The sequence below is a fragment of the Chiloscyllium plagiosum genome, unplaced genomic scaffold (genome assembly GCF_037043375.1).
Source record: "Chiloscyllium plagiosum isolate Xiang-an unplaced genomic scaffold, Cpla_swu_hap1 HiC_scaffold_53X, whole genome shotgun sequence".
Classification (NCBI taxonomy): Eukaryota; Metazoa; Chordata; class Chondrichthyes; order Orectolobiformes; family Hemiscylliidae; genus Chiloscyllium; species Chiloscyllium plagiosum.
In genome coordinates, this window is record NW_028270191.1 from 7418768 (window position 1) to 7437647 (window position 18880).

Here is an 18880-nt window from a genome sequence, read left to right on the forward strand (position 1 = left end):
GTGAACTAGATGGGGTTTTGCAACAAATCAACAGTGGTTACGGATACGCGAGCTTTTCGACTCTCGACCTTCTTTTATATTAAAAAAAACAAATTGAATTCAAAAGTCACCATCTACCGTGGTGGAATTTTCTGGTCAGCCTCAAGGTTCAGGGGAACTAGCTGCCTGGCGATGGCCAGCACTCCAGACAGGCTCGGATGCCTTCCCTGACTGGCCAGGCTTCAGCTGTAACCCCCAGGCCGTCCTGTCACTCCTGCAACAGTGTGGGTTCGTGACCCCAGTTGTCCCTAGCAATGGGCATTCAAATCCCACAAGGAAAACTTTGCCCCTTTGTTCCCCAGCTGAGCATATCCTGGCGCTAATGCACCAATACATACGCAAATACTCATAGAAAAAAGGCAAAGGAAATGGAGAAGTATTATTTTCAGGCACCTGCTGCCTCACAGCGCCAGGGTCCCAGGTTCAATTCCAGCCTCGAGCGACTGTCTGTGTGGAGTTTGCACATTCTCCCCGTGTCTGTGTAGGTTTCCTCCGGTTTCCTCCCACAGTCCAAAGATGTGCTGGCCATGCTACATTGCCCATAGTGTTAGGCACATTAGTCAGAGGGAAATGGGTCTGGGTGGGTTACTCTTCGGAGGGTCGGTGTGGACTGGTTGGGCCAAAGGGCCTGTTTCCACACTGTAGGGAACCTAATCTATTCTCCAGATGGAATCAGCACAAAGTTAAATCACTGTAGTCCTGCTCTCTCATTAGATAGACGACTAATGGTGGTTCAACCCGAGGGTCCCCACACCTCAGGTGAGGGGAGAGTCCTTCAGCCCGTGTGGGAATTGAACCCATGCTGTTGGCATCACTCTGAATTGCAAACCAACAATCCAGTCAACTGACCCTCAGCAACTGAGTAATCAAGGGGATGAACTGTCAACTCCTGGAGCCTCTTGAGGGAGGGGTCAGTGACCCTACATGGGGTTACTATATCAAAGACAAAGCCAAAAGTCTAAGGCTCTCATATCAGCCCTTATCTTTGCACAGGAAATTCTTTAGCTCCTTCGTCAGTTCAACATGCTTCCTGGCCATGTCTTGGCTCTGGCACTGAATTCTGACTGAAGGGATACAATGTGCAGTCAAACCAGGAGGTCAGTTCGGTTTTTAAGGAATGGGATTGCAGTGTTCATCTTAGACAGAAACGTATAGATGGAAATTTATTGTTACTTGAATTTGTGACGATACAATAAAATCTATATAAATTTCATATTAAAAAAAGACAAATATCCTTTTGTTCATTTCACGGCCTCTTGATTTCACGAGGACCAGGTTGGAGGGTATCCTGTGGCCTGTTGAAACTGCCGAGGAAGGCTGGCCTGCCAAAACTACCGAGGACCTGGGCTGACTCTTGACTGAGGCAGTGAGTGAGCGGGTTGCTCTCAGGATGGCGTCCGGGCTCGGAATTAGCCCAGCCTGGGTCTCAATCTCGAGCGTCCCCTCCTGCTGAAGGGCTGGCCGGGAGAATGTCAGGCCGAGGTAGGCATTGAGGAGTCCCTATTCAAAACATCCTCCTTTTCTATTTCATTTGATTCATTATTGTCACATGTGCCGAGATACAGTGACAAGTATTGGTTTTGATTTGGAGATGCCGGTGTTGGACTGGGGTGTACAAAGTTAAAAATCATACAACACCAGGTTATAGACCAACAGGTTTAATTGGAAGCACTAGCTTTTGGAGCGCTGCTCCTTCATCATCTGACAATCACCTGATGAAGGAGCGTCGCTCCGAAAGCTAGTGCTTCCAATTAAACCTGTTGGACTATAACCTGGTGTTGTATGATTTTTAACTAAGTATTGGTTTGTGTGCTATCCAGACTAACCATTCCTTCCATCAGTCTATGAGGGTACTAGAACAGAATGCGTAATACAGTGTTACAGCTACAGAGAAGGGGCAGAGAAAGATCAACTCTAATACAGGAGAGGTCCATTCATAAGTCTGATAACAGCGGGGAAGAAGCTGTTCTTGAATCTGTTGGCACATGTTTTCAAACCTTGGTACCTTCTGCCTGATGGAAAAGGGTGGAAGAGAGTGTACCCAGGGTGGGAGGGGCCTTTGATGATGTTGGCTGCCTTCCTGAGGCAGTGTAGACGGAGCCAGTGGATGGAAGGTTGGGTCGTGTGGGGGAACTGGACTGTGTTCACAACTCCCTGTAGTTTCTTACGGTCCTGGGCAGAGCAGTTGCCGTACCAAGTGCATCTGTAAAAATTGATCAGAGTCATTGTGGGCGTGCCAAATTTCCTTCGCCTCCTGAAGAAGTAGAGGTGCTGGTGTGCTTTCTTCACCGTCATGTCAACGTAGAAAGACCAAGATAGACCGTTGGTGATAGTTATTCCTAGGAACTCGAAGCTCTTGACCTGCCAATCATGATCCAGAGTTTCTACGTTAGAGGTTGGTCAGCTAAGAGAGGGCAGCTGGCACCTGTGGCACCTAACTGTTGCCTGGCACCAAACTCTGCAGATGAGTCATCTCAGACTTGAAACATTGACTCTGTCTGTCTCCACAGATACTGAGTTTTGCAGTGTTTGCCTCGGATCTCCAGCATCCACAGTATTTTGCTTTTATGATAGTGATTATATTATTGGACCAATAATCCAGAGGCCCGGACAAAAGATATGACAGCATGAGTTCAAATCCCACCATGACGACTGAAGAATCTAACTCCAATGAATCAAATAAATCAGGGATAATTTAGTGATAGAGTGGAAAAATCTTGGTCAAGTGCTGCTTTCAAACATGCATTTTTTTTCTGCACCCAACATTTAACAAGCTAAAATAAAATTCAAGACTTGAACGCAAATGTCTATTTGACCGTCTGCTCAACAGACCTTGGGCAATGCTGTTTTTTGCCTTGGCTGGCACAACATGGCACAGAGCCAACATTGTTTGTGCCCCAGAAAGTGTGTCGGTATCTTTCCCCAAGTTGGCACGCTTTGAGGTCAGAGGGCACAGTCGCTCAGTCGGTGCCCGGTGTGAGGGTATTTCACATCAAAGTTCCCTGTCTCAGTGAGCCAGGACACTGCAAACCGTCGATGTTTGACATCTAGAACAGCAGCGTGGGTTTGTTGCTGTGTCAGTGAGGGATTAGCAGAGTGTTGTTTATCTAGCTGGGACTGTGGGTGGGTACCAACAGCTGGGCAAACACGAATGTGACACCTGTACAAACACATCAAGCCAGTTTAACAGCCTTCCCCCAATGGAGGCTTCACGAAAAAGTAGACAACAAGGAGAAAAGGATTATTCAAAGATGGAGAACACCCAAAAGCCAACCCCCCCCCCCCCCCCTCCCCAAGTACAATGTGTATGGGGGCCCATTCACCACTCAAACTGGCAGAGGCCACTCTGTTGTCTAAGGCACCAGACTATCCCAACACCAGAAGACCAGAGTTAATCCTCACTGAGGTATTTTCTTCCCAGGATGACAGCATTCCTGGCTAGGCCTGCATTTATTGCCCAGAGGGCAGTTTAAAGTCCAACCACATTGCTGTGGGTCTGGAGTCACGTGTAGGCCAGACCTCCTTCTCTGAGGGACATTAGTGATGGGATTTTCCGACAGTGGTAATCAGACTCATTTCCAGCTTTCTTATTGGATTCTGCTGTGATGAAATGTGAACCCACGTTCCCCCAGAACATTAGCTGGGTTTCGGGATTTTTTTGGGTGGCACGGTGGCTCAGTGGTTAGCACTGCTGCCTCGCAGCACCAGGGACCCGGGTTCGATTCCAGCCTCGGGTGACTGTCTGTGTGGAGTTTGCACGTTCTCCCCGTGTCTGCGATTTCCTCCCACAGTCCAAAGATGTGCAGGGCAGGTGAATTGGCCATGCTAAATTGCCCGTAGTGTTAGGTGCATTAGTCAAAGGGAAACGGGTCTGGGTGGGTTACTCTTCGGAGGGTGGGTATGGACTTGTTGGGTTGAAGGGCCTGTTTCCACACTGTAGGAATCTAATCTAATAGCCTAGTAATAATACCACGAGGCCATCATCTCTTCTTAACTTCCTGCTTCGTCCCTAGCTGGTGTGACTGATTGCAGTGCTCCCTAATGCAGTCCCCGTTGAGAATTGTTAACTCTGTGCAGACAGGCCTGGCTGCCACATGATTGTACCCAGCAGCACAGAGTTCCTGAAGAGGGAAAGGAAATGGTTGCTTTAATTCAGCACAGATCTTTCAGCTATCCACGCAACCCCATATGCTGTTTATTCCAGTCACAGCATCCCAACGAGATGGCTAAGGGCTTAGCGTGAGGAAGAAGAACAAGCAACAGGTCTGTCAACATGGCCAAGGCATCTGATCAACTCCCTCAGTCTTGAGTCAGGCCTCAGGCCCGAGGCTGAGGGAATTGTTGATGTTTGGCCTGTGGCTTCAACATGCTGATTTGGATCCTTTGACCGGAGTCCCAATCTCAGTGGGAGCTTTGAGCCCACTCTCCTGTAACAGTCCTACTTTGTTCCTATTTTCTTGAGTTTAGCCACCTCCGCACTGGGCTAATTCACAGGGAGCCCCACCCTGACATTTTCAAAAAGGACACCAGAGGTCTGAAAGCCAACATCCCAAATCTTGTCTTGATGCCATCTTGCATTTCTACGACATCGTCACACGTTCCAAGGTGTCCCACGGGTGTGGAAACAAAACGAAACAAAAAAGTGACACCAAAGCTCATATCGACGTAAGGACCAGGGACCTATGCTTTTAAGGAGTACCTTAACCAAGGAAAGGTGAGGCAGAAAGGTTAAGGGAAGCCATTCCAGAGCCCGGGGCCTAGGTGGCTGAAGGTACAGCCCAACAGCACGCGGACTGATTAAAATCAGGGCTGAACTTTGAGGAAACCTGAAATCTCAGAGGGTTGTGGGATGGAGCAGATTACAGAGCCTGTGGGAGGGCTTTGAAAACAAAGTTGAGGACATTTGTCTAATGTACTTGTATGAAATCGTTCTTTCCACTATTTTTAACAGCTCTGCATGATAAAAGGAACGTCAGAAGGTGTTGGGTACCTGTGCAGATATGGCACTGAGTGGTTTCAATGTCACAGTCTTTGCACTACAATAATACTGACAGCATTTTACAACGGCCCAGAGATATGTGTGTGAGTCTAGTTTCTATCTTTCACTGTATTTTGACTCTGATGTTGGCATTGCTCTGTAGTGACATGGCTTGCAGCATTGCTAACATAGCTACCTTCTCGATTGGTCATACAAAAGCTGTTGTACACCTGGTGAATTGCCACTCAGGTCAATGAAAATGTGTCGAGTCCATAGTGAGAGTTTGTTGGGCTGTCCACAACAAGGAACAGGCAGAGCTTGGTGCACATGGCTCACAGAAACCAGAGTCTTCAGACTCATAGGATCATACAGGACAGAAAAGGCCCTTCGACCCATTGAGTCTGTCCTGCCAAAATGGAAAGGTCAATGAGAGTGCCTGTTTCTCTCAAATGGCATGAAATCCAATGGTGATACCCCCTCTCTGCATTGCCAAGCTACACACCAGGAAGCTGAGAGCTTTGGCAGGACACCACACTGAGTGAGATGTAGTTGCAGCCAGGGGTGGTACAATGTGCCCCAGTGCCCCTAAGGGTGGCATGGTCACCAGCTAATGACCTTGACCAACCAAACAACTGCAGGTACACGCCACATTAGATAATCACAGCTGTGAGTCAATGCCCTACAGTCATCCCCACTCACCCACGGCAAAGCTGGCTGAAGGGAAAACAACAGGCCACTTACCCTGTAAACAGCCTATAGCCAAACAGCAAAGTCAGCATACTCCCTCTTGAGAGAGACAACTGGTGGGGATTTAACCCAAGGGTCACCACATCTCAGACAAGGAGAGGAGCTTGAGAAGGAGAGTCTTTCATGATAACCTCATTCAGGTGCAAGAATTGAACCCATCACTGCTGGCACCATTCTGTAGTGCAAACCAGCCATCCAGCCAACTGAATGAACCAACATGGAGTGTGCACATTCTCCCCATGTCTGCGTGGGTTTCCTCTGGGTGCTCCAGCTTCCTCCCACAGTCCAAAGATGTGTAATTTAGGGTGGATTGGCCATGCTAAATTGCCCCAAAGTGTCCAGGGATGTGCAGGTGAGATGGATTAGCCATGCGAAATGCAGGGATATGAGGATGGGATGGGTCTTGGGCGGGGGGCAATGCTGTTCAGAGGGCCAGTGTATACTCAATGGGCTGAATGGCCTGCTTCCACTCTGTAGGGACTCTATAACTCCCACCCCATGCCAAAAGCATTCTGAAACTGACTGCATTCTGCACTCAACTGAAATGAACAAATGCCTTAAAATGTGTAATTAAAATAGATTCAGTCACAAACAGTGATTGAGTATATTGGGATTAAAAGGTACCACCCATTCCGGAGTTATCCTTGTGTTCTAAACAATGGAAGGTTAACTGTCTGGTTGTCAATATAAGGTAGCAATTTACTTATAAACAGAGGGCCCTTCCTTGGCTTGGCATGTGGATAAGACAATGGAAATGATCCAATTCCATCCCCCAGAGATTAGAGACCTCTTCTGCAAGCCTTTCTGAAGATAAAGCATTCGTGCCCCTATAAAGCCCCTCAAAGTTGGCACGGTCACTTTTGCTCAGATATTATAGGAGAGTAGCCAACAGGAAGGCTAATTCCAAATCCCTCTGCCAGTACCATTCCGCGGCATAAACATTGCAACCCCCTCCCCCACCCCACTCCCAAAGGCAAGACCCACAAAAATGCTCATTGCCAATTGTGCCCATGAGAATTTCTATGGCACCTTCTTGTTGTAAAACGTTCTGACGGGCTTGGCAGGCAAAAACCACGGATAGTGGAACAAATGACCAAACAACGGGTCAAGCAGGTAGGGGAACATCCTAAGAGGAGGGGGGGGCAGGAGAGGCTTAGGGAGCGGATGCCTTAGGGATTGCCTAGGCAGCTAAAAGCATGGCTACCAATGGCAGAGCGATCAAAACAAGGGACGAAGAGAGACTGGAATTAGAGGAGATTGGCAGAGTGTTGAGAGGCTGGAGAAGGTTTGGGAGTTAAGGAAGGGTGTAGCCATGGAGGGGTCTGAACAGAGGGAAGATGAGAATTTGAAAATGGAGATGTTGCCAATGTAGATCAGAGAGCACAGAGCGAAAAGAACTTAAAGTAAATACAGACTCAGAGTGCCATGTAGGCAGACTGAGGTATTGCATTTTAGTGAAGTGAACAAGGGCAGAACTTAAACAGTTAGTGATAGGGCCTTGGATAGAACATAGAACAATACAGCGCAGAGCAGACCTTTCGGCCCTCGATGTTGCGCTGACCTGTGAACTATTCTTAGCTCGTCCCCCTACACTATGCCATCATCATCCATGTGCTTATCTAAGGATTGTTTAAATCTCCCTAATGTGGCTGTGTTAACTACATTAGCAGATAGTTCTGTGTAAAGGACCTGCCTCTGTCTTAAATCTATCACCCCGCAATTTGTAGTTATGCCCCCTCGTACAAGCTGACGTCATCATCCTAGGAAAAAGCCTTTCACTGTCTACCCTATCTAATCCTCTGAACATCTTGTATGTCTCTATCAAATCCCCTCTTAGCCTTCTTTCTTTCCAATGAGAACAGACCCAAGTCTCTCAGCCTTTCCTCATAAGACCTTCCCTCCAGACCAGGCAACTTCCTGGTAAATTTTCCCTGCACCTTTTCCAATGCTTCCACATCCTTCCCGAAATATGGGGACCAGAACTGTACACAATATTCCAAGTGTGGCCACACCAGCGTTCTGTATAATTGCAGCATGATATTGCGGCTCCGGAACTCAATCCCTCTACCAATGAAACCTAACACACCATATGCCTTCTTAACAGCACTATCCACCTGGATGGCAACTTTCAGGGATCTATGTACATGGACTCCAAGATCCCTCTGCACATCCACACTACTAAGAATCTTTCCATTGACCCAGTACTCGGCCTTCCTGTTATTCTTCCCAAAGTGCATCACCTCACATTTAGCTGTATTGTCAAACAGAGTGTCCTCAGGGGTTCCGGTACATAGCTCCTTGAAAGTGGTATCACATGTAGACAGGGTGATACAGAAGACATTTAGCATGCTTGCCTTCATTGCTCAGACCATTGACTACAGGAGTTGGGACGTCATGTCGAGGTTGTACAGGACATTAGTGAGGCCTCTTCTGGAGAACTGTCTGCAGTTCGGTCATCCTGTTATAGGAGGGATATCATTAAATTGGAGAGAGTGCAGCAAAAACTAACCAGGATGTTACCGAGATAGGAGGGCCTGAGTTATAAGGAGAGGCTGGTGAGGCAGGGACTTGTTTCACTGGAGCGTAGGAGGTCGAGGGGTGACCTTACAGAGATGTATAAAATCATGAGGGGTATAGATTGGGTAAATAGCCAAGGTCTTTTTCCTGGGGTGGGGGAGTTCAAAACTAGAGGGCAGAGGTTTAAGGTGAGAGGGGAAAGATTTTAAAGGAACTTGAGGGGGATCTTTTTCACGCAAGAGAGAGTGATGCGTGTGTGGAATGAACTGTCAAGAGGAAGTGGTAGATGTGGATACAGTCACATTTAAAAGTCACTTGGGCAGGTGCGTGGATAGGAAAGGTTTAGAGGGATATGGGCCAAACACAGGCAAGTGGAACCATTTTAGTTTGGGAGACTTGGGGGGAAAATGGACAAGATGGGCCGAAGGGTCTATAACTAGAGTGGACACCATAGCACAAGTTAGTGTCACTGGTACTTGACAACAAGAGGGAACTCTGAACTTGCTCTTCTAGACAGCAATCATTTGAGAGACACAAGAGGCTCCTTTTCCTTGTGAACGGTTGGAATAAAGCAACGGGAATCCCCACACTGGGGAAGGTCATGAAATTAAAACCTCATAGCTCAGTGTGAGCCAGTGGCCCCAGCCTTAATGGGATGAGAAGGGTCTTTAAGTTTTATTTGAGATTGCTGACACACTCGGCAGTGCCGTTGCCCTGCTGAATGTCGTTGCTGATTGGGTGGGAGCGAGGGGAAGATTTATAATATCTTACAAGTTGTCGTTTCTGGTTTCCATTAAGTTTTGTTTTCGCTGGCACCAGTTTGAAATCGGCACATGAAAGCACTTTCCCCTCTTGAAAAACCAACTGAGAGTCAATGCAATTTCCTCATGCCTTGTTATCCAGACAAAACTGCGCCCCCCCCCTTCAACCCACGCACCTCCCCCAGCTATGTCATCCCACCCACACCCTTCTGGTTAGCTTGACCGAATGCATTTCCTTTCTGATCTCTATCACGGTTAGGTCTGTCTGCATACCCTTACTCCCCAAACACTGCTAACCATTGCAGGGCGACTTTCCATGTCTTGCACGCTTACAGCCAGTCTAGTTGACTGTTGAAATCATTAGGGAGCAGTTTTGGCTTTTTAAGTTCCACTTTGTAGCAAACAAGAAAACCTTGATTCATATCACATGAAAGCAAAAGAGGGGAAAAGAAATAAGCGCCCAGTGTAAATATGTAGCCTTTCACAAGTGTGCGTGTTGTTGCTGATTCTATAGCATTATGGGAGTGGTTGTATGGGAGCAGGGTTTTAATGGTCTCGCCAGGGCAGTGCCCTCCAATGGTATAATATACCACTGAGCTGAATCCCAGCTCTGTGGGTAGATGGCTGGGTCAGGAGTGTGCCTTTTGGACTGGGCAACATGGTGGCTCAGTGGTTAGCACTGTTGCCTCACAGCACTAGGGACCTGGGTTCGATTCCCACCTCAGGTGACTGTCGGTGTGGGTTTTCTCCAGGTGGTCTGGTTTCTTCCCACAGTCCAAAGATGTGCAGGTTAGATGGTCATGCTAAATTGCCCATAAGTGTTCAGGGAGATGTAAGCTAGGATCAGCTGTGAAGAGTGTAGGGTGATAAGGTCAGGGACGGTGGGTATGGGTAGGATCAAATGGTCTGCTCCTACATTTTAGGGATTCTTTGACATCAGCATCGAATAGACAGGGGGGGAATTAGTTGGGAGCTTCTATCGGTTGGCACTGAGCTGGTCAATTAAGGTTGGCACATGGGCTCAAACAAAAGGGTCAATGGAGAGTCTCAAACCTTGGAGGTTCCCAAAGACCAACTGACCTTTAACTCACGTCAACTAGCCCGCCCACCTCCAGGTAAATGGCTTAGGGGCAAGATGGATCTGGCAAACAGGTAGGAATTCACAGGCCAGCCTGCCTCTGCGACAGGCCCAAACCCAGCCCCTGGTCTCGGCGTGGGTCAGTTAGGGAACTCAAACCAAATTCAAGATGGCAACAAAAAGAGAATTTTTTTTTAAAATCATGTTCTTTGCAAAACTGACAGCAACTCTGAGTCAGTCGTGTGTCACAAACTGTCGAACATGATATATGGTCCGGTCACCATTCAGAACCCTGAGCACTTGGTTTTCAACTGAATGTTGCTTCTATTTTACAACATATAGAGATGCAGAGGCCATTTCAATTCTTCTATGCATTTACCAACATAGAGCCCTCCTCAGTTCAAGGAATCAGTGCACTCCCAGACATGAAGCTGCAAAATCCGATGCAAAGCAAACCCCCCCCCCCACTTTGCTCTAAAAACAAGTCTGAGCCCAAACCCCAAAGGCCGCTGCCAGTGCAGTGTTTGCCATTTCCACCCAACCTCCTTGGCATCTTTGCCCAAAATTGCCAGCTTTGTCGGGGAAAGGGAAGTTATATCTGAGCCAGATTTGCTTCAGGTTGGCTTTCATGCCCATCAAGAGGAGCTGAATCCTCACCCAGATGCCAGGGATTGTGTGTGCGCCAGCTCACTGCACTTGCTTTCATGGGATCCAAAAAAGGGTGAAGATGGTATCATTCGAAAATGAATGGGAAGATGACCCATGGTACTCCAAATAGAGACTGAGGCCATTTTACCTGTGTGCTTGTGTGATTTAATTTACCATTCCGAACAATAGATATTCATGTGTATCCAGCATGTACATCCCATATCTAGTCCATAAGTGATGGTGTTTTCAGAGAATCTACAGCTCCATTAAATTTGAAACATTGAACCAAATCATGCACATCACTCAGTGTTTAAGACATTACATTTTCCATGCTGCCTTGCATGCTTGAAGTTGCTGTTCAATTGTAACGTTACTTTATCCTCCCAACTGTCACCCCTCACTTACTTGGCAATGGAAAATGTTAATCCTCTTGTTGATAAGGAAGCTGCCTGAACTCAGTGGCTAAACTGACAGCACAGGCATTTCTCATTTTCTAAGCCCACAAATCCCCAGGTTAGGTCTTAAATGAGGAATTGAAATTGCCCAATTATGAAGCAGAACATGACCTGCTTGGCTGACGTTTTCTTAGTTCTGATTTTACTCAGGCCAGCATTGATCACCCAAGCTACCCCTGAGGCAATCCTGTGGCCAATTCAGAGTCAGCTCCATTGGCCGTGGGAGTCACATGGAGGCCAGACCAGGTAAAGGCTGCAGATTTCCTTCTCTGAAGATGTCCCTCCCAGCTTCATGTTAGTTGTACGGTCTTCAACACTAATGTTATTTTTTTTAAATCACAGATCTATTTAATTAATTGAATTTAGATCCCCTCGATGCCTCGGTGGGATTTGAACTCTTGTCTATGGCTCATTAGCAGAGGCCTCTGGTACCCTCATCAACAGTTGAACCCCTTCAACATTTCGCTCCTCATCATTGATCACAGGGAGAAGTAAATTCCAGTTCTTCCATCAAACTTCAGGTTGACATGGCCCACAGGCCCATATTGAAACTTAAAGAGGAAGTCTTGCCAACCAGAGGTCTCAGCTGTTGAAAGGGCCTGCTCCAAAGATAAGATGGCAGATAGACACTACAGCATTCATACTTTACTGGAACAAAGCTTGCTGTGCCCAATGAGAATGACCATCTAAAATCAACATCTACGCCCTCCCCCACCGACGCTCAGTAGCAGCAGTGTGTACCATCTACAAGATGCGCTGCAGAAATTCACCAAAGACCCTCAGACAGCACCTTCCAAACCCACGACCACTTCCATCTAGAAGGACAAGGGCAGCAGATACATGGGAACACCACCCCCTGCAAGTTCCCCTCCGAGCCCCTCACCATCCTGACTTGGAAATAGATCGCTGGGTCAAAATCCTGGAATTCCCTCCCTCAGGGCATTGTGGGTCGACCCACAGCACTTGCACCCCCTTTCTGATTTTCTAAAAAAAACCTCCTCCTCTGTTTTTGGCTGCACTTCAGTCCCACGCTCCTGATCTTCGGGCACCCGGTACGGAGGAGGGAGGGCAGGTCTGAAGACCTCCTCGAGGGTCTGCTCCTGGGCCTGGCCAAACTGGCCATAAACAGGTCCAGGCAGCGAGCCGTGGAGGGGGTCGTTAGGGCCGACTGCCTGCCCCTCTTCCGCGGTTACGTTAGGGCCCGGGTGTCCTTGGAGAAGGAGCACGCGGTGTCGACCAACACCCTGGAGTTGTTCAGGGAGATGTGGGCACCGCAGGGAGTGGAGTGTATTATTTCCCCCTCCAACTCTATTTTAATTTAATCCCTGCCCTCCCCTTTACTGTTTGATCATACAGCACTGCCCTTTGATGTGAAGGGCAGTGCTTGTCACTGGCCACTCGGGTGTTTCCGTTCTTCCTGGTGGTGGGAATTGAATAAAGATTCGTACACCTTGTGTCTTTCACCGTGTCTCACACCCGCACACACACAACATGGGTGCTGGGGGGAAATATAAGCACTACCACAGTTAGGCGGCAGTGTGGAAAAAAAAGACAATGGGGAGAAAAAGAACAGGAGTGCCAGACATCCTGTTCACTCTGAGAGCTGGCTATGAGGGAGCTGGATCAGAAAAATAATAAACCCTTAACACATTGGCTAGTTGCTCAGTGAAGGTCAGGCACTTGCCCACTGCTGAAAGAGACGAGACACTACACAGTGATTGGATCTAGTTGAACTGATAGCGGTGTAACAACAAGGATATTCATTGATGTAGCACCTTCAATGTGGTAAACCACTCCACTGCGCTTCAGAGGAAGAATTATCGACTAAAATAGGCAACCGAACCACACGGAAATGTTAGAGGCACCAGGGGAGAGAGAGAGAGAGAGAGAGAGAGAGAGAGTGGGTTTGGGACATTTTGCCCTGGCAAGTGGAGGTTTGCTGGTCAATGGTTAAGCAATGGAAATTTGGCTGCACCAGAGGCCAGAATTGAAGGAAAACAGAGGGTTGCAAGGGATTTGCACAGTTACTGTGAAACGTGACCTGTTGAAAATTCTGCATTGCTCAGTGAAGCGCCGCAATGTTTTCTTGATCTCAGTGCAGCTCATTCTCGAGAAAGGCACACCCCAGGCAGGTTTCACTGCCAGCCTGGTTAATTGAGGACGCTTGCCTTTATATTAGATTATCGTGTCAAAGCATCTCAAAGGAACTGCAGACAATGAGGTGGCGTGACTGTCACATAGGTGACATGTCAGTCATACGGTGTCAACAGCCTCTCACAGCCAGCAGCGAAATATCAACACGAGGGGATGGTTCAGGAGGATCAGAGACCCATTCAGCCCATCAGTCCAGTGCCGGCTGTCTGAAAGGGCGACCAACTAGTCCAATCACCCTGGAATATTTGCCCCTTTCGAAAACTTCCACTGAAACTGCTCCCACCGCCATGACCAGCAGCTTATACCCAACTGGGAGAGGGGACAGAGAAGACTTAACTTGAATATTTCCAGGGATGAGGAACTTTCATGGGTGAGACTGGAGAGACTGGGAGCAGTTCCTCTTCAAGCAGAGAAGGTTCCGCTCAAAACTGTGAGGGGGTTCGGAGCGAGTGAGTGAGAAGTAATTGCTTCCCAGTGCCAGGAGTCAGCAGAGGTTGTGAGAGCTAGCGGTCGGGCAATGTTGCAAATTATGTCTGACTCAGGTGAGACACCAGAGTGTTTTTTTTAATGACTTTAATCACGCAAGGAGTGGTCATGATCTGGGATGCAATGCCCAAGAGGGCAATGAAAGCAGTGGCATCAAAATAGGATTAGATCAGTCCTCCACATGACCAAGTGACTGGGAAAGGGGAATGCAGTGGGGTTGGCTGGACATCTCAAACAACGGGCTGAGTGGCCTCTGCTACATGACACCATTTCCTGATACTTTAATGATACACTGAGGAAAGCCCCCTTCAGAGGTTGGTAACTGGGCGTTCTCAATGCTCTGGATTGCAGTCAGAGCTCAGGAGAAGGGAATGCAATTGTAGTTCCGTCTTGTTCGAGAACAGCAGCCCCAGTCATCCATTGCTATTTGCAAAGGGACTGAGGTAACTGCTGAAAAATGTGTTGCTGGAGAAGCGCAGCAGGTCAGGCAGCATCCAAGGAGCAGAAGAATCGACGTTGCGGGCATACTGTCTTGGGGTTCTGTTCGGTAAGGCCATCAAGGCGCTCGGATCAGCTACAATCTAATTGAATGGTTTTCACATATGATTCGGCAAAGTTGAGCAATCACCTGACTGGTTGAATGAAATGGAGCCCCCTTAGCTACACTGCACGGGATCAGCCGTCAAGCCAAGAGAAAGGACTGGGGGGGTGGGGGCATGGAAGATGGCAGGTCACTTTCGGCCAGTTGGTAGCGCTGCTCTCAAAAAACTGGAAGACCAACCTGCTGACAGCAACAAGGAGGAAGCCATTCAGCTTGTTCTGCCATTCAATTAGATTACAGTCAATCTGCAGTTTAACGGCAATGCCTCGACTTTGTTCCCCAGACCATCACACAGCTGGTAATATCACCCAGACGGACGGGCAAATGTGGGGGGGCATGGGTTCAAATTCCACTACGGCAGCTGGTGGAATTGGTATTCAAATGAATAAATCTATTGTGAAACCACCATCAATTGTCAGAAAAGTCCATCCAGTTCACTCGAGTCATAGGGCTGGAGAGCAAGAAAACAGACCCTTCGGTCCAACCCGTCCATGCCGACCAGATCTCCCAACCCAATCTAGTCCCACCTGCCAGCACCCGGCCCATAGCCCTCTAAACCCTTCCTGTTCATATGCCCATCCAAATGCCTCTTAAATGCTGTAATTGTACCAGCCTCCACCACTTCCTCTGGCAGCTCATTCCATACACGTACCACCCTCTGTGTGAAAAAGTTGTCCCTTAGGTCCCTTTTATATCTTTCCCCTCTCAACCTAAGCTTGTGCCCTCTAGTTTTGGATTTCCCCCACCCCACGGAAAAGACCTTGTCTATTTATCCTATCCGTGCCCCTCATGATTTTATAAACCTCTATAAGGTCACCCCTCAACCTCCAATGTTCCAGGGTTAACAGCCCCAGCCTGTTCAGCCTCTCCCTGTAGCTCAGATCCTCCAACCCTGGCAACATCCTTGTAAATCTTTTCTGAACCCTTTCAAGTTTCACAACATCTTTCCGATAGGAAGGAGACCAGAATTGCACGCAATATTCCAACAGTGGCCTAACCAATGTCCTGTACAGCTGCAACATGACCTCCCAACTCCTGTACTCAATACTCTGACCAATAAAGGAAAGCATACCAAACGCCGCCTTCACTATCCTATCTACCTGCGACTCCACTTTCAAGGAGCTATGAACCTGCACTCCAAGGTCTCTTTGTTCAGCAACACTCCCTAGGACCTTACCATTAAGTGTATAAGGCCTGCCCTGATTTGCTTTCCCAAAATGCAGCACCTCGCATTTATCTGAATTAAACTCCATCTGCCACTTCTCAGCCCATCTGATCAAGATCCCATTGTACTCTGACTATTGTCCTTCAGGGAAGGAAATCTGTCATCCTTTACTGGTCTGGCTTACATGTTACTCCAGACTCATAGCAAATGTGGCTGACTCTTAACCACCCTCTGAAAGAGCTGATTGGGTTCAAGGGTTAATTAGGGATGGGCGGCGAATACTGTCCTCATGGCTGAAACCCACACCCCGTGGAAGAACACAAAAACTCCCCGCCTCCGAAACAAATTGGTCAGTTTTGAAATTTTCAATTGCACCCCACCTCAACGTAAACCACTTTCTTTTTGGGTGTGTGCTGGAATGGGAAAGAGAGTTCCCTGTTTCAATCCCCTTTGTTTGAAGAATTGCTTCCTGATTATATGTTGCTGGGCTTACAGTTCCTGCTCTGAAAAGCAAACAGATGAGATCGAGTTGTTAACTCTCAAACCACTACTCAACACATATTCGGGTAATTTCCTTCTTAAACAAGCCAAGGCGAATTCAGAGACCAGGAGTCCGTTCCACACAATCTCCCCACCCGTGGCACCTTGACACCGACAGCATGGACACGTGCAAGGTCACTTGGATGCTGGAAATCTGAAATGGATAGAGAACTCACTGGAGAAACTCACCAGCATCTGGGGAAAAAGGAAAGACAGAGTGAACCTTTCGAGTCTGACATAACTGGTCTTCAGTCACGCCAGGCTTGAAACGTGAATTCTGTTTCTCTCTCCACAGACCGGCTGAGTTTCTCCAGCAATTCCTGCTTCAATTTCAGCAACAGCACAAGTTGGTGAGAGCAAATGATAGGGCGAGGTCTATGGTCCCCTCCACTTTGTGACGGACTCCCGGACAATCTATTACTCTCTACCTATGTCAACCCCATCTGCAGCTTTGGCCTGAACGTGGCCCACTGAGATTGGGTACAGGCCTTCTCTTCAGTGCTGGCCTCTGCTCTTGTCTGTATTCATTCACGGGACATGGGCATTGCTGGCTGGACAACATTCATTAGGCAAAAGTGAGGAGTGCAGTTGATGGAGATTAGAGTGGTGCTGGAAAAGCACAGCAGGTCAGGCAGCATCCGAGGAGCAGGAAAATCGACGGCGATTTTCCTGCTCCTCGGATGCTGCCTGACCTGCTGTGCTTTTCCAGCACCACTCTGATCTGGACAACATTCATTGTCCCGTCCCAATTGCCCCCTTGAGAAGGTGGGGGTGAGCTGCCATCTTGAACCGCTGCGGTCCATGTGCTGTGGGTTGACCCACAATGCCCTGAGGGAGGGAATTCCAGGATTTTGGCCCAGCGACAGTGAAGGAACGGCGATATATTTCCAAGTCAGGATGGCGAGGGGCTTGGAGGGGAACTTATTCTCCAGTTAAAAAGACAAGCACTTGGAGCTTGGTGAGAAAAAGGTCCACCAGAATTTAACCAAACCATTCAAGGGCTCTGTATGTGTTGGATTTTCTCTGAAGACGTTCTCTTGTGAAGCACTCTGGGATGATTGACTAGGTTGACGGTGCAATGTAAACGCACGTTGTTGTTGTTGTAAACCCCTCTGTTATCACCAAGCACACCTGACACAAACGGCCGTCTAGACTCTGGTTTCCAGCATCTGCAGTCTTTGTTTTTACCACGGAACGTTTGGCTCCATTGAAGGTGCTAAATCAATGCAGGTCATGGTGTCACAAATCCCTCTGGTTATCACAAGCCCAGGATACAGCCATGAATCGGCCACCTGACCCTCAAACACACACACACACAGCCCTCCCTGGACTTTCCTCTCACTCCGGTTATGGTCTGTCCCCTCTCTCCCTTCCCAGGTTTGTGATAACCAGAGGGATTCATCACAGCAACAGTGTGCATTTATGTAGCACCTTCATCGTAGTCGCACTTTCTTAACCCAATGATGACCATCCACCAGGACTATCAGACCGCGGAACAGGCTTAACCAGACGTTGTGATGAATATTGCAAGATGAATCACTCCCCCCCCCCCCCCCCCCCCAAACCCGCTCAAAGGGATCGAATTAAAAGAAAATCCGTTATGAATAAACGAGATGAAACCCGTCGGGCAATTCGTGTGGGCGGCAGAAGGGACGACAGTTATCAGCTTTCGAAACGACGGCTTTTCCTCCGTCCTTTGCATGAAACGGAAATTCGGGTGGAAATTTGCATCGGAAGAGATTGAGGGGACCAGGATGAGGGTGCTACTAATACGGGAATCCTCTCCCCATGAGAAGGAACCAACCCCCCCCCCCCCACACCCAGCAACAGCACTCCGCCAAAAGGCTTCACTTTTGTCCAGAAGTTGTCTTGGGACAAATGTTCCAACCAAACAGTGTTTGTTGACTCACCTGCTTGTGGTTGCGAGGTAACGTGCCCCCGCAGTCAGCGAGGGTCTTGGACAGCTCGGAGGTCTCGCAAGTTTCAGCGCCACTTTTGTAAATATCACCTTCCGCCCCGGTGCACTCGGCGCTGTCATAATCCCCCTTACGGCTCAACCTTTTCACCCTTCGGAAAGTCATTTTCCTGCGATGCTCATCCTCTGCTGCCTTTCTCACACCCACTCTCTCCCCGACCCCCTAAACACTTCCTCCAGCCGGATTCAAACCGACAGCGAAGTCTGTCCCCGAAGTGGAAGCTGTTTCTCTGACACATCGGTTTATCATCGAGTCTTGAACGGATGCTGCCGTCCCCCCACCCAGCCCACACCCCCTTCTGCCGCACGTGGTTGCAGTTTCATTCCACCCCCCCCAAAGATAAGAATCTGCAAACAACATGAAGCTTTCAATCTCTTATTAAGGGTCACTCCCTCCCCTCTCCAGATCGAGGGATAAATCCGTTTTCTCGACCTGGATATCCCAGTCTGTCGCCGACACTCTCACGCTGCATTTGCACAGCGTCAAAAAAAAACTCCCAGTCCAACACCCACACCACTGGCTGGAGACAAAATAAAACCGGGCAGATGCTGGAATCCAATCGATGTGGCAGAGGCTGAACACCAGCTCTCTGACATCAAGTCCTATCCTCCCTCTTGATCAGGACCCCAGCAATGGTCCACCAGGCCACTGTCACCCACACTGTCCGCGCCCTCATCGCCTCTGGTGATCTCCCTTCCACCGCCTCCAAACCTCGTAGTCCCCCAGCCCCACACT

The 18880-nt window shown here is 48.5% G+C and overlaps 1 protein-coding gene across 1 annotated transcript in view; it reads right to left on the reverse strand.

The window, feature by feature from the left end:
- tamalin (trafficking regulator and scaffold protein tamalin) overlaps window positions 1-18359 on the reverse strand; it is a 40218-nt gene extending 21859 nt beyond the window's left edge. Inside the window, exon 1 of the mRNA XM_087985464.1 lies at window positions 18080-18359. Coding sequence (XP_087841590.1) covers window positions 18080-18250 — 171 coding nt within the window. The 5' untranslated portion in view covers window positions 18251-18359. The remainder of the gene's footprint in view (window positions 1-18079) is intronic.
- Window positions 18360-18880: the final 521 nt, after the last annotated feature.